General features: G+C 38.7%; 1 protein-coding gene across 1 annotated transcript in view; it reads left to right on the forward strand.

Moving 5' to 3' along the window:
• The first annotated feature begins 4660 nt into the window (after window positions 1-4660).
• Window positions 4661-26135, forward strand: part of C5 (complement C5) — a 111967-nt gene continuing 90492 nt past the window's right edge. The window contains exons 1-7 of the mRNA XM_004615632.2: window positions 4661-4762; window positions 9320-9512; window positions 12002-12164; window positions 16197-16267; window positions 18697-18788; window positions 21439-21521; window positions 24939-25029. Of these exons, the coding sequence (XP_004615689.2) occupies window positions 4698-4762; window positions 9320-9512; window positions 12002-12164; window positions 16197-16267; window positions 18697-18788; window positions 21439-21521; window positions 24939-25029 (758 nt within the window). The 5' untranslated portion in view covers window positions 4661-4697. The remainder of the gene's footprint in view (window positions 4763-9319; window positions 9513-12001; window positions 12165-16196; window positions 16268-18696; window positions 18789-21438; window positions 21522-24938; window positions 25030-26135) is intronic.

Here is a 26135-nt window from a genome sequence, read left to right on the forward strand (position 1 = left end):
GGGGAGAAAATATGAACAGAAACTTTCTCAAAGAAGAAATATAGATTGCCAAAAAACACATGAAAAAATGCTCTACATCGCTAATTATCAGGGAGATGGAAATCAAAACGGCAAAAAGATATAATCTCACACCACAGAGACTGGCACACATCAAAAAGAAGAAGAGCAACTAATGTTGGAATGGATGTTGGGGGAAAAGACTCTTCTTCATTGTTGGTGGAAGTGCTGACTGATTCAGCCTTTTTGGAAAATAATATGGACATTCCTTAGAAAGCTAGAAACTGAGCTTCCATATAACCCAGAAAAACCACTACTGGGAATATAACCCAGGGTCAAAAAAACACACAGCATAAATGCCATCTGCACATCTATGTTCATTGCAGCATTGTTCACAATGGCTAGAATCTGAAAACAGCCCTAGTGCCCTGATGGATATTAATCCTGGATGTTTTAGGCTTCACCAGTAAATTGCCCCTTTTCCTCCTCCCAGAGAAGCTTACAGTGCTCTTATGAGCATCCCTAATGCCCCAAGCTTATCTTTACTTATCTTTAATCTTTCCTTTGCGTTTTACCTCTCATTGTCACAGTTCCCCAAGCCAGCCTTGATTGTTTATAAATCAAAACTTGTAAGTTACCAGAGTAGTTCTGGACTTTGTATTTGCAGTGAATTACCTGCTTTTCCATTTCCCCTATAACCTTTTCAGATTTTACTATAGAGCACTATTGTTCTTTGCTTATACACAGAAAGACCGTATTAACGAGCTGTGCTCCTAATATTTGGGAGTTGATTGACTCTGAAATATATCAACTCCTGGGCATCCATCATGACTATTTGACTCAGGCTTCAGTTGCTGTAGTTCCTAGTACCCCAAAAGGGAGGTCCCATCGTGGGACTGGGATGAACCCCAGGCGAGTGGCGAAGCTACCCTCTCATCAAAATGGGACAGTCTAGAAAGCATAAATGCATGGTTTTGATGCAAGTTGTTATGACTTAAGAGACAGGATCCTCATGGGGAAAGACAAGCTGAATAATCCTGAGGACTTAGTCTGGGATTTACAGTAAAAAAGCTTGCTTGCTCTAGAAGCCCAGAGAACTAAATTTTTGGATCTTTATCTCTTACTATAATTATCCAAATAACGGCAAGTACTGATTAGAAGTAAACTTGTTTAACATATACAGCTAGAGGGAAAGAGAAAAGCAATATAGATGCCCCTGGGAGACAGCGTGTCTCTTTGAGTTAATCGCCCCAAGAGAATTGCCTCTGCCAAAATGTTTTGTGTCTGTAGATGATCAATTACACCTACATGCAAGCCTATACCTCAAACCCCTTCAGATGTCCTAAAAGTATACTAGCAGCCCTGTATTAAATAGGACATTTTCACCATCAGTCTGCGGTCCCCCATCCCTTTGTTCCTCAGCTGGGGAGGCCTGGGGAGAACTGGAAGTGGCTCTCGAACTCCGAATGCACAGCATTGCAGCATCCCACACTTTGTGAAGTCACAGTGCCCGAAAACAGATGACTGGTTAAAGTCACTATGGTACATCTACACAATGGAATACTGCACAGCTGTTAGGAAAATTGCATTTATGAAATTTGCTCATAAATAGATGGAGGGTTTCACACTGTGTGAAATGAGTCAGAAGGAAAGGGATAGACATAGAATGACTGGATTCGTTTGTGTGATATTAAAAAAAAATGACAACATAACTTGAGACCCAAGGACAGTAGAAACAAGGGCCAGGAGGATGGGTCCACAGTTGAAAGCCTCCCTGAAATGCAGGGGAAGAAGGCAGTTGGGATAGAGAAGGGACCACCATGACCAAGGTAGTTGGAAATGATCATGATTAGAACTACATGCTGAATGTAAACAGGTAAAGGAACAAACGTGATAACCTCTTAGAACCTGTATTGCAAACCATAACACCCCCAAGTGGAGAGAGAGAGACAGAAAGAGAGAGAAGAAGGAGAGGAACATGTCTGCCATAGAGACAGGCTGAGAGAGGGGGGCAGGAGGGAAACTGGGGAGATTGGTGGTGGGAAGTGCACACTGGTGGAAGGATGGGTGTTGGAACACTAAATTAGTTTAGAACTAAATTTAGAACACTAAATTTAGTTGTATGACTAAAACCCAACCATGATCAGCTTTGTAACTCTGTCTCCCATGGTGACTCAAAACAAAATTTAAAAAAAAAGATTTTTTAAATATATACAAATAAATAAATTAAATTAAATAATGTAAATGGCTGGAGAGATTATAGTAGATAAGGCACTTGCCTTGCTTGCAGCCAACCCAGGTTTGATTTTTGGCACCATAAATGGTCCCCCAACCCCCACCAGAGTTACCCCTGAACACAAAGCCAGGGAATAGCCCTGACACCAGTGAGTGTGGCTCAAAAGTAAAAATAACAATAATAAGAAAACAATTGTAAAGGTAAAATAATAGAATAGAGGGGCTAGAGTGATAGCACAGTGGGTAGGGCGTTTGCCTTGCATACTGCTGACCCTGGTTTGATTACCAGCATCCCATATGGTCCCCTGAGCACCACCAGGAGTAATTCATGAGTGCAGAACCTGGAGTAAGCCCTGTGCATTGCCGGGTGTGACCCAAAAGCAAAAAAAAAAATAGAAATATAAAAAATAATAAAAATATACCAATGGTTTTAAAATACCATTTACCTATGCTGAGATTGTAATATGATCAAACTTCCTTGTAGTTAAAATAAAACTATTGTATATGATAATTTGAATTTCTTGCTTCCCCCAGTTATTTTTTCCCGAAAATGATGACAAAAGTACTTTGTTTGTTTTAACTTGACCCATCTGTTGCAACTCAGTTTAATTATTCTACAGATTCCTTTTGAAACAAGTGAACTGGATGGTCAGCAATAACATACTTTTGTGATTTTAGTAAATATACATGAGTCACCATAAGTGAAATTTATATGTCAGCTTTCCCTTTTGTGCATTTATTCCTAATAAATTCATTGCTAACGTGTTGTTAACATGGAGACATACACTCAAGCAAGGAATACGAAGATGACCACAAAACATCAAACTTGTGGTGGGAAATGTGCACTGGTGGAGAAACTGGTGTTGGAATATTGTAGGACTGAAACCTGACCATGAACAGCTTTTTAACTACGTATCTCACAGTACTTCTGTTAAAAAAAAAAGTTAGAAGAATTAAAAGAAAAAAAAGGTTTAGAAGAGACTGGGTCAGTAGTACAGCAGATAGGGTACTTGCCTTGCATGTGGCCTACCGGGGTTTAATACCTAGCACTTCATGTGGTCCCCTGAGCCTCATGACCACTAGTGCTGATGGATTTCTGTTAGGAAAACAGCCATGATCAAATAACCACACAGATAAACATGCACAGCCAGTAAATAATAATAATAATAATTTCTAAAGAAGTGTGCTTTGTTATTTGTAAGCAGGATATTATATAACAAGGTAGAAATGACTGCTTGCAAAAGAAAGGAAATAAATAAAAATATATAGTAAACATAAAACTAGACTCCATTGTTGTAGAAAACTTTTTCAAGAGCTCTTGCCAGTCGAGAAGAGGAAATATCCCTCTTTTCCCGTTGTTTCTCATTTTTGGAGAGAAATGTGGCGTGGCGTCCACCATACTATGAGGTGCGAGAAGGGGGATGAGTAAAAAAGGAAAAAGGAAAAAAAAAGAGTTATGTACTTGGAGCAGTGGGGCTACATATCTCTTCATTCTCAGCAATGGAAAACTAATTTTCAAATGCTTCCTTGGTAGTAGGGCTGTCTTTCTTGGGGGAAAACTCCAACAACAATAGTGAGTTTTGTATTGAAATATGGAATGTAATGAAGGTAAAGAGAAAATGAAGTGAAATTCATCAGTTATGCAGTTGGGGGTGGGGGGTGGGGGCGGGAGGTATACTGGGGTTTTTGGTGGTGGAATATGGGCACTGGTGAAGGGATGAGTGTTTGAATATTGTATAACTGAGACATAAGCCTGAGAACTTTGTAACTTTCCACATGGTGATTCAATTTTAAAAAAATCCTCATCAAAAATAAAACAAGAATTAATTCTTTTAAAGAAAGACTTCATATCGCAATACAAATTTTGAATTACTGTTCTCTGAATTAGTAGATTTTAGAAGGTATTATTTCCTACTAACTACCAGAGTATTAGTTCACTTTTTTCCTAGACAATAATACCAGCTGTTTGCCTGGTACGGTTGAAGAACTACTCCATATACATCTTCGTTCCACATGCAAGTGATTCCGAATCTGTCTCCAGTCCCAAACCCATTGAGGACTTCTCTAGGAAGACTCATGAGCTCTACCTAGCAGACCCAGTCATCTAAAATCACACTGCACCTAAACAGATCTCCATCGACACCAAATGGGTCTGCCAGAGGCACAAGTAGGTTTCTGACTTTGAGCAATTCATCCCCAGGTCAAAATCCCACATGATAACCTCCTTATTTGCATTATTCAAATTAAATTCAGTTGTGTAAATGCCTATAAAATGTTTTCTACCTTCATACCTGAGCTTTAAAGGGTATTTTGATTTCAATTTAACTTTCCTGCTTAGAAGTGCTCCTTTCTAGCATTAATAATTAACCAGTGAACTAACTTAGCCAAATTCTTTAGACTTGGTTTATTTTAGAGGGGTCTAGCTTCAAGAAGGTTATATCCATGGTTTGCTGCTACCTCCAATTATGAGCCTTTGGGGCGTACTTTGTTTTGTAATCCTCTGGACGGAATGTTGGGGACAGGAGCAAACGTAAGTAAAGAAGTCATTTTTATTTTTCAACTCATTTGTATTAAGAAAAAAAAGTAAATTCAATAAATCATGTTAATTTGAAAGTAACTTTCCTCCTAGAATGCTTAATGAATAGTTCATCACTGAATGAATATTATGAAAGTATTTTGGTTTTTGTGTGTTTGATAACATAAAAGTTTTATGGGATTATTGTATTAAGGATCTACATGAGGTGTTTATTCAATATTTCCTTCCAAAAAGCAAGTAATAATAGCAAAATTCCTGGCAATTATTGCTTTCTTCTGTTTGATGTGTCATTTATTTATTTCGTGTTTTCCATATATGTTGCATAGTTGAAAAAGAGGTACTTGAGGGTGAATTCTAATTTGGTTTGAAAGACTATTGTGATTACTTATAAATGTATGCATATTTTAATGCTGTAAAAGTATTATTACAGTATTAATACTTTATTTTTTTAATTTATTTTATTGAATCACCAAGTGGAAAGTTAAAAAGTTCTCAGGCTTATATCTCAGTTACACAATGCTCAAACACCCATCCCTTCACGAGTGCCCATATTCCACCACCAATAAAAACAAAAACAAAGCAAAAACAAAAAAAACAGTATACATCCCACCCTCACCCGTCCAACCACCCCCCGTGTGTGAGTGATAATTTCACTTCCTTTTCTCTTTACCTTGATTACATTCCAGATTTCAACACACAACTCACTATTGTTGTTAGAGTTTCAAAACAGACTCACTATTTTTGTTGGAATTTATCCCCCAAGAATACAGCTCTATTAACATGGAAATATTTGATAATAAGTTTTCCACTGATGAGAATGAAGAGATAGCGGCCGCGCAGTTCACAATTTCTGTATTATAGTAATTAAGTCCGAGAAGATTTAAGTTGGAAAATGAATCATTTCCCTTCCTGGAACAGCATGTAGCCAAAGTTAGTTCACAGTCTCCATACATGGTTGCAAGCACTTGCTGGAAACCCAAATCCTAAAAGCTGTCTCTGGTTCCCGCTCTTTCCACATCCACCGACTGTGCAGAGGCATGGGCACCCGGGCCGAAACCCGGCCGGAGCCGAGCACTGGCCCCGGCTGGGACTGCCCCGGTATCCAGCGGCTGTTTCAAGTTCAAAGCACTTTTTTTTTTCTGCGCCAAAAGTTCATACCTTCTCAAAGGACCCACAAAATGTTGGATATCACGCCTTCTCCCGGAGGGGAGAGAGACCAAGAAGGAAGGTTATTTCCTCCGTTAGCCAGCATGGGGCAAAAGCTTAGTTCACAGTCTCCATACATGGGTGCAAGCACTTGCTGGAAACCCAAATCCTAAAGCTGTCTCTGGTTCCCGCTCTTTCCACATCCACCGGCTGTGCAGAGGCATGGGCACCCGGGCCGAAACCCGGCCGGAGCCGAGCACCGGCCCCGGCTGGGACTGCCCAGTGTTAATACTTTAAAGTATTAATTAATACTATATTAATGCTGCTAAAGTATTGCTACAGTATTGATAAGCCAGAAAGATATGGCTGGGGTGGGGCAAGGGGAGTTAAGGCCTTGTATGTCCTCTGAGCACTGCTTGGGAGCTAACTCTGAAAATTAGCCAGATGTAGCCCCAAGAACTTCAGGATATGACTCAGTGCCTTCCATACAGTATTGAAATATTGTGCATTTAACATAATGTCTGAAATTTTTTTCATCTAATAAATAGAAATAACATTTCAGTACTAGAAACAGGCAGGAGTATCTAGTTAGACCAACTCATTGCGTATATGAGATGAGTCCAAATAAAGGAATTCCTCCGCCCCTCTCAGAGAGCTCAGCAAGCTACCAAGAGTATTGCACCCACACGGCAGAGCCTAGCAAGCTACCCGTGGCATATTGGAAATGCCAAAAACAGTAACAAATAAGTCTCACAATGAGAGACGTTACTGGCGCCCGCTTGAACAAATCGATAAGCAACGGTATGACAGTGACAGTGAACATAACAAAGGTTAGACAGCTGGAGAGAGATAGAAAAAAAACCTATATCATAGACTCTTTGCTCCTTTGCTTTTCTTTCTTTTAGTCACAAATGTGTGAGTACATAGCATGTTACAGATATAAATGAAGAATTAGGATATCATATCATACTGCCCAATATGATTTTCTCATTTAGGTAGAATCACCTGTTGCCTTCATGTTTTCTGGTTTGAAAGACAAGTAGATGAAGCTCAAAGAGACTGAAATTAAATGAGCCAAGTGGTAGACCTAAGACTAAAACCTGGTTTTGTGATTCTTGTCCAGAGTTATTCTAATTCTTTCTACCACACTAGACTGATCGGTAATAAGCATCTCCTCTCTTTCTCTGAGTCAGAAGGTGCCATTTACAACATGGTTATCAGTCAATTAAAATTTCTTTTTGTTTTGCTTTTTGGTTCACACCCAGCAATGCTCAAGGGTTACTCCTGGCTCTGCACTCAGGAGTTACTCCTGGTGGTGTTCGGGGGACCATATGGGATGCCGGGAATCAAACCTGGGTCAGCTGCGTGCAAGGCAAACACCCTACCCGCTGTACTATTGCTCAGTAATCAGTCAATTAAATGGCTTGACTGTGTCAACAAAACTCTCTTGAACACATGTCATGTGCTAGGCACTGAAAATAGAGTACAGAGGATAGAGCTTCTATTTTACTGGGGAAAGCGAGGAATAAATGCAGTGATTAATGAAGCAATGAGTGAATGAAATAATAAGGTAGTGATTGTTAGTAGCAACAGGAAAATAAAAGTGAAAGATAATAAGAGTATAAGAAAAGATGGGTCATCACTCTTAAAAACTGTGGCTATGGGAGTTTCTTTAAGGAGGTAACATTTGGTCTGAAGAACTGAGAGAGTAAATCATATAAATATTTAGGAAACGAATGTTACAGTTAGAGGTCAAAGTAAAACTCTTGCTTCTCTGTGAGTTTAGCAGCCTGGTCCTTCACAGCAAATAAGAAAAGATGAGTATAAAACTCTTTCTGTGAATATATTGTGCTGCTGGAAAAAAAATACAATAAAGACCAAAATCTGCAAGTCTGTGTGGTAGGACTTACAGATACTTCCGCCACCACCACATAAATAATTCAAGATTAAAGCAGTACATCAAAAAATATAAAATTTTTAAGAACACTTACATTAAATTAGCCTTTTCCCCTAGTTTTTCATTATAAAGCCTGTCTTATTTTCTTGTCATTGTCATGAAGTCCAATCCTGGCAGAGGGCAGGGGGCACGGGATTATTCCCAGTGGTACTTAATGGGGGTGTAGGGACATGGCTTGTCAAAGATTAAATCTAGGACCTCACATATGCAAGGCTGTGATCTCCCCTTTGAGCCACTTCCATGGGCTTGACAAATAACTTCAGTTTAATACACCAACTCAAAGTGTTCAAGTGGATTCTTTCGTAGATTCGCCTTTTAATTCTAAAATCGGTAAGCTATGTGAATTTGGGCAAGTCAGTTATTCATTTCCTTAGTTGTGGTGTGGGGAATAATCACAAGAGCTCCTTCAGGAGTGGTTCTAGGAACACACTTGAGTTTATATATATAAAGTGCTCCGATCAGTACTTAGCACAGAGCAGGGTTTCAGTAAAAGTACCATATTCTCTTCAAAGCTGAACTTCTCTCATTATCTGCTGTTCCCGTCGAAGCACAAGAGGAAATTATAGTTGAAAGTCTTCAGATTAATTTTCCTCCTTTGTGACTTTTCCACAGGTAGTTCCAAACTAGTTGTCATATAGAAGACGATTGTCATCATTTAATCGTACTTTTATTCCATCCTTTGCTTCCTCTATGGCTGGCATAATCCAAAGAGCGCCTTTTAAAAACCAGTTTAGTAAAAGTAATCAATCTTAGCACATACTGAATACCAAGCATGATAAACACTCTCATATACACTTTCTTAGCTCGCTTTCCCCACAGCCTGGGAATGATTACACTTTCTGGTAAATTATTTTAATCTTACAGAGGGTTTGTGACTTTCCTGTGGTCACTCAGCCAGTAGATGGCAGAACTAGAATTCAGTGACTGGTGTCTGTTACTCTTCCATTGGGCAAAAATCTTGAATGATTTGTATGCTTCCATCAGCTCTATGAGAAGTATTTATTTCCTGAGTCCAGAGTAGATATTTTCATTACCTTTAAATGTAACTCAATCTGGAGCTGAAGAGATAGTACAGCAGGTAGCGCGCTTGCCTTGCATGTGGCCGACCCAGGCTCAATGCTCAGCATCCTGTATGGTCCTCCCTGCATCACCACAGTTATTCCTGACTGTAGAGCCAGGAGTAACCCCTACTCATCATTAGGTGGGACCCCAAAACTAAAAATAAATATATAAATATAACTAAATCTCTAGCTCTGTGTCTCAGGTATTAATTCAAAGCTATTTCTTCTTGGATATCATGGTGAACATCATAGATCATAAATAAGTTTAGATCAATTCTTTTAATTATTGCTGTTTTTGGGGGGGCCCACACCTGGAAGAACTAAGGAAGTAAAAATATTATTTGAAAACATCATTTAAAGATATTGATTCTTTTTCTATTCCAACAGGTATGTCATTTCAGCACCAAAAGTATTCCGTGTTGGAACATCTCAAAATATTGTAATTCAAGTTTATGGATACACAGAAGCATTTGATGCAACCGTGTCTCTTAAGAGTTATCCTGATAAAAAAGAGAGTTACTCCTCAGGCTATGTTCATTTATCTGCAGAAAATAAATTCCAAAACTCCGCTATTTTAAATGTATGTATATACTATTTATTTTCTTTATGCATACAAAATATTGTTAATAAAATATGTATAGCTTTAATATTAGTAACATAGATTTGATCTTTTCACTCTATCTCATTATCCAAAATTAGTTCACAATAATGATAGAGTGAAACAAAGTTTTAAATAGAAAGTTATATCTGCCTTTATGAGCAATGTAAATTGTTGCTTTCCAATTTGAAAATTAAACTATACTTATAAGAAAGCATTTGGAGGTGAATTTTTAAATCTTGTTTACTGTGAAAATTATCATCACAAAGAAATTAAAATATTAGTATTGATCTGTACTACAGTGTTTAAAATATTCCATAGGTTCTATTAACCATACTTTATTTAAATCTCAGCATTAAATAATTGTAGCTCCCAAAACTAATAAAATTGTTGATTTCTGGAGTGAATAATTCTCAATAATAGTAAATTAACCAGGATCAATTTCCTTCTACTAAGATATTATAGTATTTACCCCAAGGCACAAAAACATTAATTATGAGAGATACTGTATTATGAGAGATCATTATATTCATTGCATTGCTTAGTACAATATCCAGGATATGAAACCAACCCGTGTCCAACAATAGATGAATGGATAAAAAGAACAGACACAATGGCAAACTATGCAGCCATTGAGAAAAATGAAATCATGCAATTCACTGCAATGTGGATAGAAATGGAAGGCACTATGTTAAGCAAACCCCACCAGAAATAATCCCTGGTCACAGAGCCAGGAGTAAATCCCGAGCACCACTGATATGGTCCAAGAACATAACAGTAATAATAATTTCAAGAGAGTTTTTATAGCAGTAGCTTTACTCATCATCATCATCATCATCATCCCATTGATCATCAATATTCTTTTTTTTTTTTCCTTTTTTGGGTCACACCTGGAGAAGCACAGGGGTTACTCCTGGCTCATGCACTCAGGAATTACTCCTGGCGGTGCTCGGGGGACCATATGGGATGCTGGGATTCGAACCCAGGTTGGCTGCGTGCAAGGCAAATGCCCTACCTGCTGTGCTACTGCTCCAGCCCCAATCATCGATTTTCTTGAGTGGTCTCAGTAATGTCTCCATTCGTCCTAGCCCTGAGATTTTAGAAGCCTCTCTTTACCCGTTCTTCCCAACAGTGCCACACTGAAGTCTCTTTCAGGGTCAGGGGAATGAGACCCATCATTGTTACTGTTTGGGCATATGAATATGCCACAGGGAGTTTGCCAGGCTCTCCCATGGAGGCAGGAAACTCTCGGTAGCTTCCCAGGTTCTCTGAAAGGGAGAACTAGGCTACAAGATGTCTTCCGGGAGTTTGGTTTCATAGTCTCTGGATGACTGTTGATGGGATAAACTGCCAGGGGCAGTTTCTGGGTGTGACCACCTAGCTACTGGAAAATAGGGGATCTGGGCGGAAGAGGTTCATCCCAATCCGAGCAGGCTTGGAGATCTCAGCCCCGGGTCCCACGGACCTGGGTTCTTCTGCCGGTTCCTTTATGCATGAGGCTCATCCAAACGTGTGGAAAGAGGCCTTGAGCATGGCTGTGGCTGGGTTCCAGAGGTCTTTGGCCGCAGGGTCTCTGCTCAGGGTGGGGAGGGAGACTCAAACCACCCCCTCTGAGTGGCCCTAGTGAAGACAACCAGGCTTGGGGGCAAGAGACTGTACTAATAGAAGGATCATATTTTCCACTTTTTTAAAAACATCAACTAAGCTTGAAGTAGTTTAATATAACACATATGTTTCTGAACTTTCCTGATAGGAAGTAATTTATTTTCTAAGAGCATATAAGAAACCAAACAGTGCTCTCTCTCTCTCTCTCTCTCAAACATAATTTAATTTTTTATATCACAAGTGTAGGAACCATACGTGCAGGGTTTCTTCCTCCTCCTCCTCCTCCTCCTCCTCCTCCTCCTCCTCCTCTTCCTCCTCCTCTTCCTCCTCCTCCTTCTTCTCTTCCTCCTACTCATTCTAATAAATCCAAGAATGATTCTCCAAGGAAGTACTGATTCCTAAAAGCTGCAGTTCATCTAACAAGATCCTCTGCCTTCAGGCCAGAGAGATAGCACAGTAGCCACGTGTTTGCCTTCCATGAGGTCAACCCACATTCAATCCTCAGCACCACAAATGGTCCCCTGAGCACTGTAGGAGCAGTCCCTAAGCACAGAGCCAAGAATGATCCCTGAGCACCTCCAGAAGTGATCTGTGAATACAGACTCCAATGAGGTACTCTGATGCATTAAAATTGAAGAAAGACAAAACCACAAAAAAAAAACCAATTGTTTAAAGCTAAATTTTGATTATAATACTTGACATTGATGAGCTATGGGAAAAATACGATTATTCTGGCTCCAGTACAACATTTTAAATGCCTCCACAGTTATCTTCAGTTTAATAAGATTACTGTAGTATTTAGATAACTGATTTGTTTTGTTATCCTAAAATTATTATGCTCTTTCCACCAAAATTTTCTTTTACAGATACAACCTATACAACTGTCTAGAAAAAAAGACCCAGTCACACATGTGTATCTGGAAGTAGTATCAAAGCATTTCTCAAGATCAAAAAAAATTCCAGTAGCCTATGATAATGGATTTCTCTTTATTCAGACAGACAAACCTATTTACACTCCACAACAATCAGGTAGGTTCTAAGATGTTCTTTCTCTGGAAAAATCAATGTTATAATGTAGAGCTTTTCAACACTTGAATTGAAATGGTAAAAGATTTCCAAATTGGTCAGAAAGTCTCAATTCAAAATGACTCATACAGTTGTAAATATCACTTAACATTTGCATGGATGGTGGGGAAGTGGGCACTGGTAAAGATCACTGTCATTGTATCACTGTCATCCTGTCCCGTTGCTCATCGATTTGCTCAAGCAGGCACCAGTAATGTCTCCATAGTGAGTCTTGTTGTTACTGTTTTGGGCATATTGAATATGCCATGGGTAGCTTGCCAGGCTCTGCCGTGCGGGCGGGATACTCTCGGTAGCTTGCCAGGCTCTCTGAGAGGGACAGAGGAATCGAACCCGGGTGTGCAAGGCAAATGTCCTACCCACTGTGCTATTGCTCCAGTCCTGGTAAAGAAATTGGTGTTGAAATACTGCATGCCTTGCTAAGTAAAATGAGTCAGAAAGAGAGGGACAGATATAGAAGGACTGCACTCATTTGTGGAATATAAAATAACATCACATGAGGCTGACACCCAAGGACAGTAGATGCAAGGGCCAGGGGGATTGCCCCATAGCTGGAAAACTGCTTCATGAGCAGAGGGGAGAAAGCAGATGGAATAGAGAAGGGATCACTAAGGAAATGATGGCTGGAGGAACCAGTTGGGATGGGAGAAGCATACCGAAAGTAGATAATGGACCAAACTTGATTGCCCCTCAGTGTCTGTGTTGCAAGCTATAACGCCCAAAAGTAGAGAGAGAGTATGGGGAATATTGTCTGCCATAGAGGCAGGGGGAGGGTGGGAAAGAGGGAGTATACCCGGGATATTGGTGGTGGGGAATATGCACTGGTGGGTGTTTGATGGGTGTTTGATCATTGTGAGATTGTAACCCAAACATGAAAGCTTGTAACTATCTCAGGGTGATTCAATAAAATTTTAAAAATTAAAAAAAAAGAAATTCTGCATGCCTGAAACCCAACCACAAATCACTTTGTAATTTCACAGTGACTAAAAAAATTTTTTCAATAAATTAAAATTTAAATGGAAATTGCTAATTACATGATGAAATGAAATTTAAATTTGATTTTAAAGGTAAAGTTTTTCATTCAGGTAAAAATCAATAATTATATAAAGTCATTCCAAGAAGAAAATAAAAGGCGCGCTTGAAATGGTGAAATATGTTGTGTCACTTACTAACCAAACATAAGCTATAATTTTTTTTAGCGTTTTTATTGAATCACTGTGAGATAGACCATTACGAAGCTGTTCATTATTGAATCTCTCTTTTTTTTAATTTTGGGAAAGATTTTAGTTCTGTGGATGCAATTTGCAACTGGGATGTTTCAGAGCTTTATACTCTAGCAAATAATCAAGTGGCTACCCTTTCATGCTTTTTGAGGTGAAAAATTGCACACAGCAAAAGGCAAATAAATAGTGAATTCATAAATGAGAGCCTTCAACTTCTGCATCACCATGTCTTGCAGAGATTGCCAGAGTTAATTCTCAAATTCCATACTTACATACTTTTCCCCCCTTTGAAGGTTGGTTTTGAAATCACTACATACCCTATTAGATCTGCTCTGAGGGATGCCAGGGGACACAAGGGCCTAACACAAAGACCCCATGTGGCAGCGACTTCCTTTCTCTCTCTGAGTTTAAATACCTCGTAAGTGGTCTTTATGCTTCAGACACTCAGGGTCAGCTCACTTGTTAGTAGGTTAGGATCCCCCCTCCACAAGCACACCCATTCGTCTTTTTTTTTCTTGACTTTTTTTGCTCAGCATTTCTCTCACTGGGGGCTGGAGTGATAGCAGAGTGGGTGGGGTGTTTGCCTTGCACTCAGCCTACCCAGGTCCAATTCCCAGCATCCCATATGGTCCCCTGAGCAACTCCTGGAGTAATTCCTGAGTGCAGAGCCAGGAGTAACCCCTATGCATCATTGGGTTTGACCCAAAAAGCAAAAAAGCATTTCTCTCACTTATGATCGGTTGGACCAATTGAGTGAACATAGTTGAGAAACTAGGGCAACAGAGAAAGGCAAAGATGCTGCCATAATCTGGATAGGAAAGCATCCGACTCCAGCTCTCCCCTGCTTTCCCCTTCCCATCATTGTTTTCAGGATAACAGGATATGCACACTTTTGTGGTGGTGGTCACGAACACATAATTGTGAGACTTCAGAAACTGCGCCCTTGGTTTCAGTACCTACGATCCCAGCCAGTAATGCCATCTCTGTGGCATTGGCAGGCAAGGTGATACAAAGGATCAGCTCTTGGCTCCTGTTTGCAGGCCAGCCACCCCACCATTGAGCTCCCTATACACCCCTGTAGGCACAACTTTGGCTGGAGTGATAGCATAGCAGATAGGGCGTTTGCCTCACATGCGGCCGACCAGAGTTCGATTCCTCCTTCCCTCTCGGAGAACCCAGCAAGCTACCGAGAGTATCCCACCTGCATGGCAGAGCCTGGCATGCTCCCTGTGGCATATTCAATATGCTAAAAACAGTAACAACAAGTCTCACAATGGAAACATTACTGGTGCCCATTCCAGCAAATTGATGAACAATGGGACAACAGTGCTACAGTACTTTTTAAATTTTATTGAATCGCCGTGAGATAGTTACAAGCTTTCATGTTTGGGTTACAATCCCGCAATGATCAAACATCCGTCCCTCTACCAGTGCACATTCCCCACCACCAATATCCCCAGTATAACCCCCCTTTCCCAAGTGCCCTAGAACAGATGACTGGTTAAAGAAACTTTGGCACATCTACACAATGGAATACTATGCAGTTGTTAGCAGAGATAAAGTCATGAAATTCGCAAATATAAGATATAATTGCAGGGGCCAGAGAGATAGTACAACGGGTAGGGTGTTTGCCTTGCACACGGCTGACCTGGGTTTGACCCCCACCATCCCCAAGCACCACCAGGAGTAATTCCTGAGTGCAGAACCAGAAGTGAGTCCTGAGCATCACTGGGTGTGACCCAAAAAGGAAAAAAAAGATGTAATTGCAAACATTATTTTGACATGGGAAAAATATTACTATAAAGACACATTCCTAATAGCAGTTATTACTATAAATTTTTTTAAATTTTTATAAAGACACATTCCCATTAGCAGTTCCAGAGCTAATGCTAAAATTCAAGAAATAAATCCAATTCTAAGCATTGAACAGCTTCAGCAAAGGAGAAATAATAATAATTAGATTGGGGCCAGAGAGATAGAACAGGGGTTGGTGGTGCCTTACATGCAGCCTACAACTTTTCAATCCCAAGCCTACGGCTCCCTGAGCACCACCAAGGGTGATACCTATCCACAGGGTCAGGAGGAAGACCTGAGCACCAATAGTGTGACCAATAAATAAATAAATAAATAAAATAAACTAGATTACAGAAGTATGTGTATATTCCTTCTCTAAGGGGATCTACCAAGAAAATGTCTGTTAGAACAGTTTCATATGTCTGGGTATTCTTTTAGTGGGGAAAGTGCAGGATACCCCATCAAAACTCCGTGTTTGAGAAATGACTGACTTATTCCCAATGAACCAAAAGCAAAGCAAAGAAGTGTAAGTACTACCTAAACTTGCTCACACCTGCAAAGTCTTTATCCCACCAGCCCTCCCTCTTGCTGTTACGGACCTTTGAGACTATCAGAGGAGAATTATGATAAAAATGTATGAGGAAGGAGACAGTTGGAGTCTTAAGGATATTTCTGGTAAAGAATGGTGAAGGGAGAAAAAAAAATCTCACACAGAGTTTTTAATACCATTTCTTGACTTTAAGTAGATGACTGATTTACAAGGAAATAGTGTCCGCCCGTAACATTTGGACCCTTTCAGATATAAAGAAGCAAGTGCTCATGTCTATAAGCTAGTCTTTTATTTCTTAATATGATTTCTGTAATTGAATTTCATTGAGACTCATCTCTTTCAATGATGATTGATATTTTCAAATTTTAAGCCCTTTTTAAAGCATCATTTTTATATCAATTATTCTTACAGTCAAGATTAGAGTTTATTCACTGAATGATGAATTGAAGCCAGCCCTGAGAGAAACTGTCTTAACCTTCATAGTAAGTATGTTGTTTGTGTAGACAATCACCTAACTTATCCTCAGAACAAGAATAGTTGGTCCCCATCCCTACCCAAACATCACACTCACTTCTTCACTTTTCAGCTGTGGTTTTAAACAGCTCTGAGAGTAACTTTATAAATCTATAGTTACCTCAAAGTGATGCACCTATGTCAGAGTGGATCAATGATGATTATTGATCCACTCTGACATGTATGCATCCAGATATATATTTCTCTAAAAGAATATGTAAGAAGTTTGTGAAAAATTACATTTTTTTCAGCTAATGATTTTAAATATATCCTTCATGACTTCTTGCTTAAAGAAGATCAATTGCAGGACAAAGAAATGCTCAGTGGACTGAGCCCAAGCTTTGCATGTTGGAAGCTCAGGGTTGATCCTCAGCACTGCAGGGCTTCCCAGCACTACCAGAATTGATCACAACACAGCAAGATAACCCCCTGAGTCACTATCAGGTGTATCCCAAGAAACAAAAAAAATATTCAATAATTATTGAATGCACATTAGATAGGAGGTTTTTGCTTGTACTATTCAAATATCAATAATCACAGCTCAGAGTGCTAAGAGTTAATGGACTTAGAGTTTAATACTAACATCCTAACGCATGTGAAAAACGTTGCTAAACCATGATATAGGATCAGCAGCTGTCACTATTGATCCACTATGACATATATGCATACAGAGGAAATTACATATATGCATACATATGAAATGCAAAATACTTCCCTGGTCTTACCTGGTTTGTTTCACAACCCTCTGAAATTTGGAGCCACGTAGTGTTAACCATGCCTTCGTTAAGAAAGGAGGAGATGTGGGGCTGGAGCAATAGCACAGCGGGTAGGGCGTTTGCCTTGCACGCGGCCGACCCGGGTTCGATTCCCAGCATCCCATATGGTCCCCTGAGCACCGCCAGGGGTAATTCCTGAGTGCAGAGCCAGGAGTAACCCCTGTGCATCGCCAGGTGTGACCCAAAAAGAAAAAAAAAAGAAAGGAGGAGATGTTCCATCTTTTCTAATGATTAGTGAGATGCAGTTCTGGGATGGGGAAGGGCAGGGAGGACGTGCCCATTACCTCTCATCTGCAGTTTTCTTTATACATAGAAATTAAAAGTTGAATAACTGCTCACCTATTTATGTAAGCTAGTAATTAATGTTCCATCACTATATGCTATAGTACCTTGTCTCTGTTTTATTTAAAATCTTATCAGAATGCAGGTACAAAGTAATATACAGGGATACCTTGGAATTCTTTATAACTTAAAAAATCATAAACATTCCACATACTTCATTTATAATGACTTTATTGTGAAACATCAAAGTATTCCAAAATAGTGGTGGATAACTATTCCTGTAAGTTCCAGGATTCAAAGAGAACAGAGATAAGTAGAATTTCATTAAGTGCAGAAGAAGTAGGAGAGCTGGTAGAAAGGAAACAACAGAGCATAGAGTCAGAAGTGAGAAGGATAAGATAGCCCAGGAAGGAAGCAATGTGAGAACCATAGGAAAAGAATTTATGAATCTGATCTCAAAGCAATGGTGAGTCTGTACAGAAATTATCTCAAAAATAGCACATGAGAAGCTAGTATGCTAGAAGCAATATGCATGACAGACTGCAGGGAGGAAGAATTACCAGGAAGACATTCTGGTATGATTCTCAGTCTTGCCAGAAACAAACCTTTATAACTCAAAAAAAAATTTTTTTTCCTACATCCCTACTTCACACTTCACAGTCACTGCTCATCATGGAAAATTTATGAACTAAGAACAAAACTGGCTTCCACATATTATCATCTGAAGAGAGTAAAAGATTCCAATTTAATAATTTTCCAATCCACACACAAAAGGAACTTTATGGCACATTGCTATGATTTTTATGAATTTCCAGGTCTGTTTAACCACTTCGAGCACTTTTATCAAGTTCAAATGATCCCCACTGTGGTTATGAAATATCTAGCTTAAAAAATGAATTCTATAATATACTTGCTTTGGAAACTTCAAATGAACAGATATAAAATTTAATTTAGATTCTAGAATCTAGAAAGCTTCTAAGTTCACATTTAGACATGTTCATGCCTTCAAATTAGAACATCTGTTGATACACTTATTTTTTGTTATAAAATAGAGGAGTTTCTTCTAAACAATTGGGACTAGCATACTCTAGATATTGATATGGAGAGTGTGTGTGTGTGTGTGTGTGTGTGTGTAGGAGATGGAAGTCAGCCTAAAAAGCACAAAAAGGAGAGAAATGGTTCAACTACACCATATTTGGCTCCCACAACATTTTGTTGATGTACCTCTATTCAGATTCCTATAAAACAAAATAGTATAACCAACTAAATTTTTTAAGTGGTTTGGGTTCTTATAAGTTTTGGGGTTTTTTCTTTGCTTGTTTATTTGTTTTTATTCAAAGGATCCTGAAGGATCAGAAGTTGACATCGTAGAAGAAAAGGATTATACTGGAATCATCTCTTTCCCTGACTTCAAGATCCCATCACATCCTAAGTATTTCACAGTATTTGTTTTTAAACTGTCCCCTGAGTCAAATGAAGTCACCTAGGGTTAACCAAGCCTTCATGAGAGAAAGGAGGAGATGGTCCATCTTTTCTAATGATTAGTGAGATTCAGTTCTGGGGGGGAGAAGGGGCAGGGAGAACATACCCATTACTTACCATCTGCAGTTCTCTCTGCAGTTCTCTTTGTACATAGAAATAGAAACTAAAATTTGACTAGGCCAAACAGTCCCCGTGCTATTTTTCATCCAAGGCACCAAATCTCCACCTTCAAGGAATCTAGTAGACAACCAGTGTAAAAGGCTGTGTGTTCTGAGAGCCATCTATGCATATTCTTTAACTTACTGACCATAATATCACTCCTTTGTAGTATTTTCTTTTTTTATTGTTAATCACATTATCTTATTTTATCATTCAAGATAGTTTATTTTATCGTTAATTATAGTTATGTTTCATTTTCAGGTGTTTCTCCATTCCCAATTTTATTTATTTATTTATTGTTTAAAATTTATTTATTTTATTGAATCACCATGTGGAAAGTTACAAAGCTTTCAGGCTTATGTCTCAGTTGTACAATGCTCGAACACCCATCCCTTCACCAGTGCCCATATTCCACCACCAAAAACCCCAGTATACCTCCCACCCCCCACCCCCCCACCCCCGCCTGCATAGCTGATAAATTGCACTTCACTTTCTCTTTACCTTGATTACATTCCATATTTCAACACAAAACTCACTATTGTTGTTGGAGTTTCCCTCCCAAAAACAGCCCTGCTGAAAAGGAAGCATCTGATAATTAGTTTTCCATTGCTGAGAATGAAGAGATATGAAGTTTGGGATTTCTGTATTTTAGTATTTTAGTAACTAAGTCAAGGGAGATTTATGTTAGAAATTGCATCATTTCCCTTCCTGGGGCAGCATGGGGCTATGGCTTAGTTCACAGTCTAGAGACATTTCTGCAAGCAGCTGCTGGTACCAAAAGTAGTCTAGCTGGCCTCCGGATCACGTGGGTGGTCGATCAGCTGCAGAGCAGCCACCCAACTGTGCGGCCACCCGGGTCGCATCTCAGCGGAGAGCGCGACCTTTGTAGTATTTTCATAGACTACCCAAAGACAGTTTTCAAGAGGGAGAGTTTCTTTAAGCCACTTATCCCACTGATCTCATGCTAAAGACACCTTTAACAGAATCCCATGAAATGCATAGTCAATGTACACATTCCCAGCATGTTCAAAGAAAAAAAAAAGAGAGAGATGCAAAACAGAAATGAAGAATCCACCATTCTTCAAGATGAAAGGATGACAGCTACCAATGATGACATTAGAACTTTAAAATCAAATTTTTTTTTTGTGATCATTTCACAATACCCTCAGAAAGGGAGTTTTCAGATAGTTCTCTCTGTCCTAGAGATTTTCTAGAAATCTGGATAAAATTGAGGGAGTTGAGTAATTTGGATCATTTTTAAATATTGCTCTTCCTTGAAAATACTAGGAACTCTACAGCAGAGAATCAAACCTGTCCTTTCATATTCTATTTGTCTATTCCCAGTGGTCCAACTTCACCTTACACCATTTGCTCTGTCACTGAATATGGGTCAGCCCTGGTTGCCTCTCATGACTGGTTGCTTCATACCCCAATACTTTTGCACATGCTGCTCTCCACTTAGAAGGTGTTTCAACTTTCATTGCTCATTTTTATTCCAGTGCTTAATATAGTGCTCAGTAAATATATTTGAGTGAAAATTGTTAGTCCAAACCAGATCATTTCCCTTTTTAAGCAAACCATACTTTGTTATGTGATGTATAAATGTTATCATCTTGATAGATATCTTGACAGATATCTTTATTATGTTTCTAGAAATGTAATTATGGATTTTATTTTAATTTTACTGTAATGCATTTATACATGCATATCAATATTTACAGTATAGTTATTATTTAGTTTAACAATATAATTAATATTTTTACCTGAAAAGTTATGAATCTTAAAATATTTGTTTACTCTGGAGCTTAATTACACTAAGATAAAATAACGCTGTATACAAAAAGCTAGTTACAAAAGCTAAATTTCTGGGGCTGGAGTGATAGTATAGCAGGTAGGGCATGTTTCTGGCACACAGCTGACCTGGGTTTGATCCCCAACGTTCCATATGGTCCCCCAAGCACCGTCAGGAGAAATTCCTGAGTGCAGAACCAGGAGTAACCCCTAAGTATCCCCAAGTGTGACACAAAAAGCCTAAGTATATAAACAAACAAAAACTAAATTTCTAAAATTTCTGAAAACACTGTTTTTTTAAATTGTTTAAAAAACTGTTGCAAATAAAATATATTAATTAGGCTATACAGGTCTTTATTTTTCCTCTTTTTCAAACAAGATTTTGTTGTTGTTGTTGTTGTTGTTATAGTTTAGGCAGCAAGGTTACAATAGTGTTAACATTTGTGGTGTTGATGTAAAGTCACTGTTCCCCAGCATCACCCAAGTCCCGCCAATCCTCCAGAGCTCTCTCTAGATCACCTCTAGATCTCCTCCCCCAACCCCTCACCTCTAGCCCCTCTGTTAATAAGGTAAAACAGAACTAGATTCAATTTCCTCTGTGTAAATTAAAACTTTTTTATGACATCTATAATTTTGTATATTTTCCACAGATACGGTGTGTGGACAATCCGAGCTAAATATAAAGAGGACTATTCAACAGTTGAAACCACCTATTTTGAAGTTAAAGAATATGGTAATTACTCACAACTGGAGGTTTACCCAAAATCGGTGTTTTTGTGATAATTCTTTTCATTAATGAACTCTATGTGCAAGCAGTGCCAGCTGAAGATGAGGCAACTCCCTCACCCCCCATGGCTGGTTGTACTCTGTACTCTAATTCCCATAATCTCGGCACAGCAACTTCTTTACTCATAGCATTCTTCACCATAGAGTCAGAAGAGCTCTAATCCCCGGAAGAGCTTGCGCAAGCTAAGGTCCTTAGCAGAATTATGGTTTTAGGAGAAAATAAAACAGTCAGTGATGAAGTGAGTGAAAACCAGTAAATTGGATAAATGAGTTGCCCAAATCATGATGCCTAATTAGTGACAGAACAAGAACAAATGGAATTCTGTAGCCCTACAACAGAGCTATTTATCTTCTGCTTCACAAGTCCCTGTGTTGATTTGGAAGTTTATGACATTTTTATTTTGAAATCAATCATATCGAAGGATTAAGAGTAACACAGTATAACACATATACTAGCTTAATCTTTTTTTTTTTTTTGCTTTTTGGGTCACACCCAGCAATGCACAGGGGTTACTTCTGGCTCTGCACTCAGTAATTATCCCTGGCAATGCTCAAGGGACCATATGGGATGCTGGGAATCAAACCCGAGTTGGTCGCATGCAAGGCAAATAAATGCCCTACCCGCAGTGCTATTGCTCCGGCCCCACTAGTTTAAACTTGTTATTTCTTATTTGTTGTTTAATTGAGTATTTGTGTACTCTGAGAGTAAACTTAATTTTATTCAGCTTCAAATTACTTTCAGCTGTCCTAGGACATTCATAAAAGTATGAAAAATCAATTCACAGATAATTACAGTGACCAAAAAAAAAACTTGCCATACTGCAAGTAGAATTTAAGATTATTGACTCTCAGTATATTGAACTCTTAACTTCCTTCCTTTAAGCATTTTTGCTGTGTTCCACAAACATCTGGGATTTATCTGCCTGTTACTTTCTGCAGGCATCCTCACCAGTTCATTCTCTCCAGGTGCCCTCCTAAATTATTGAAAACTCTCTAAATTACTACCTCTAACTTCAAGTTGCTCTTGTTTAATAAGTAACCAAAATCATCCTCATGAAATGAAAATCTAAATTACTTCCACTATGGAAAAGTTTTCAATATGTCTAGTTGCTTTTATAACAAAAAATCACAATCCTGATTTTGAGCTGGTCCTTACCTACCTCCTCTTCAGCCTCATTTTATGTTGTTAAGATAAAATCATTTTATTTAGGAAATATGAGATAGGAGAGAAAGAGACAACTAGTGAGAGGAAGTCCCATAAAGTAAAAATAAATCATGTGGGGCCAGAGAGATAGTACAATGGACAAGGAACTTGCCTTGCATGTTGTGAGTTTGATTCCTGGTACCCTATATGGTGCCCTTAATATTGCCCTGAGTAATCCCTAATCACAGAGCTAGGAGTAAACCCCACGTACAGATGCAACCCAAAAACAATCAGAAAAAATACAATCCCCTTCAAACAAACAAACAAACAAAAAACTCTTCATGTGCCCTGAGCTGGGACGTGGGCTATACCTGAGTGGGCTACACCTTCAGCCTCAGTTTATACCGGGCTTCCCCTCGCTTCCCTCCAACTATGGTGACTTTATACTTGATGTTCCATCTCCAAGGATTTTTTTTCCCCTCCTTCGTTCCCTAGCCAACACCTACCCACATTTCAAGTATCAATTGAAAAGCCACTTATTTAGGGAACTAGAGCCTGAATTCTACTTCCTGTGTAGGAAAACCAATTATTCTTACTCTTGAGTGTCAGCCTTTGCCCAAAACATCAGAGTCACTGTATCACTCAATCTACTGTTGTGCAGATTAATAGAATTCGAATCCAAGGTCAAAGGATGATAGTACAGCAGGTTAGTCATTTGCCTTGCGTTCAGTCGACCTGAATTGGACCTCTGGCAACACATATTACACCCTGATTACCACCAGGAGTGATCCTGAGTACAGATTCAGGAATAAGCCTTACATACAGCTGGGTGTGGCCCCAAAACAAGCAAAAAATTAGAATTCATAAGCCCTTATAAAGTATCTGAGTTAATAAAAGTGAAAACACTGCTGATTTTTTTTGCACAAAATTTCAACTTTTTATTTTTTAATTTTTTTAAAATTTTTTATTGAGTCACCATGTGGAAAGTTACAAAGTTTTCAGGTTTAAATCTCAGTTATACAATGCTCGAATACCCATCCCTTCACCAGTGCTCATATTCCACCACCAAGAATCCCAGTATAGCTCCACCCCACCCCCTCACACCCCTAACCCCCCCACGCCCCTAGCCCCCCACCCTAAGCCCCCCCCCCGCCTGTGTAACTAATAAATTTCACTTTACTTTCACTTTGATTGCATACAATATTTCAACAAAACTCACTATTATTGTTTGGAGAGTCTCTCCCCTAAAGTCAGACCTGCTGAAAAGGAAGCATTAGATAATTTGTTTTCCATTGCTGACTGAGAGGCCGCTAAGTGTGGTCACTCAACCTCATACCTCTTTATCCTCAGCAATGGAAAACACTGCTGATTTGACAGGTTAACTTGTTTTCTCTTGAACAATTAAGACACCAATAAGATTACGGGGAAAAATCCTTCCCTTCTGCCCCAGTGTGAATTGTTCTTGGATGATCTTTCTCTTACTTAATTATAAACAAAACCTTCTTGACTAAAATTAGAGTTGCTTATTGCTATTTGAAGATTGACTGAAGTGGATCTTGTGGCCAGAAAGAGGAAATGTTAAATAAGCAAGAATTTTTTCTATTTTTAATACAACAGGAATTGATTAAAAAATAAACTGCTCAAATTTTTGAAAGAAGGCTGGAGTGGGAGTAATATGCAAAGATAAATAGACAAGAGGGGGAAGGTTTTTTATTTCCAAATATCCTATCTCCAGAGGAGGAAATTATCAATTGCCTACAAAAAGTGCTGAGTCCAAAGCAAAAGTGAAATGCCTATAAGTACGCAGAGCTAGATTATCCTCTGGTGGGGTGGGAGATATTGTTATAGATACTAATGGTTATGAGTATAATAAAGATGATAAGGTGACTATTGGGTTGATGGATAGTTTGTCAAACTTTTCCAGAAAATAAAATTCATTGCTATGTTTCAAAGGCTACTTTAATTTTTTTTTATTAATTCTTTTATTGATTCACCATGTGGAAAGTTACAAAGCTTTTAGGTTAAAGTCTCAGTTATACAATGCTCAAATACCCATCCCTTCACCAGTGCACATATTCCACCACCAAGAATCACGATATACCTCCCCCTTCCCCCCACCTCCCCAGCCCCCCACCCCGCATGTGTAACTGGTAAATTTCACTTTACTTTCACTTTACTTTAATTTTAATGATAATATTACTTCTTTGTTTTTATCTTTAGTATTGCCACATTTTTCTGTATCGATAGAACCAGAAAATAATTTCATTGGATATAAGGACTTTAATGATTTTGAAATTACTATAAAAGCAAGGTAAGAAAATTATTTTTCAGATTATCCAGCTAATTTGAGTGCCAACTCTGACTGGTAATAGTCGCCCAAAGTGAGACCTGTGATTTTTTTTCCCTGTATCATTGTGAAATATAATTAACATACAACAGTGCACATTTGAGGTATGAAATGTGAAGATTCAATACATATTGTTGCTGCAACCTGTGATTTACTGGCAATATCTGTTGTGAATTGGAGATTAATTCCAATTTTAGCTGATTCTGATTTTAGCTTTATGGCTAACTCAACCAGCAACAAAATCCTAACAATTCAAGTACACGGTGCATTTTTAAGAATAAGCATGATTCAGGATACTGAGGCTAAGATGTGAAACTTTGCTTTTTGACATTTGCTCTGGCCAATTCAACAATACTCAACTTCTTTGGGGCAGGGTTGACTGGACTGGTGCTGCTGGGGGCCCCCAGGGCCACACCATCAATTTGGAGACAGGATAGGAAGTTCTAGAAATAACTCAATGAACATGAAAACTGAATGAGTTAGGTACCTTTACTGTGCTCATATTACAAGTGAGAAAATGGAGGCATGTAAAAAGTTCAGTAATTTACACAAAACTGTACAGTTAGTAAATTGCATGATTTGTCTGGTTCTACAGTCTGTGCTTCAAAAAATGTATGTCCTGTACTGCCACTATTGTTAGCATTTATTCTTAAAATAGTGTCAGTCTAAGCTAACTTTAAAAGTTTACTTGACAGAGAATTCTTTTAAATAGACATTCTATTTGTTCAAGCAGTGAATAGGAAAGTTAGCTTTTTCTAGAGTATTATTTGCTCTGCAGAAAGATCCCTTTAGTCTTCCTTTCAATCCAAATTTAAAAAGAAATACGCTGTTAGAATTTTAAAAGGAACTCATTTAATAAAAACTGTGAGGTTGGACATTCTATCTTTAAAAATGGAAAAGAAAATAGGAAACAAGTCCCTTGTGTTAGCAAAATCATGGTGGAAATGATTGTCCTGTAAGGAGAGGACCCAGACATGAGTCTTTTAATCTCAAAATTGGATTTTCCATCTAGAATCTGATAATAAAAATCATATTTGAGTTTTATTATTGTAACTTCATGAGATGAAATG

This window comes from Sorex araneus, chromosome 1 (assembly GCF_027595985.1).
Source record: "Sorex araneus isolate mSorAra2 chromosome 1, mSorAra2.pri, whole genome shotgun sequence".
Classification (NCBI taxonomy): domain Eukaryota; kingdom Metazoa; phylum Chordata; class Mammalia; order Eulipotyphla; family Soricidae; genus Sorex; species Sorex araneus.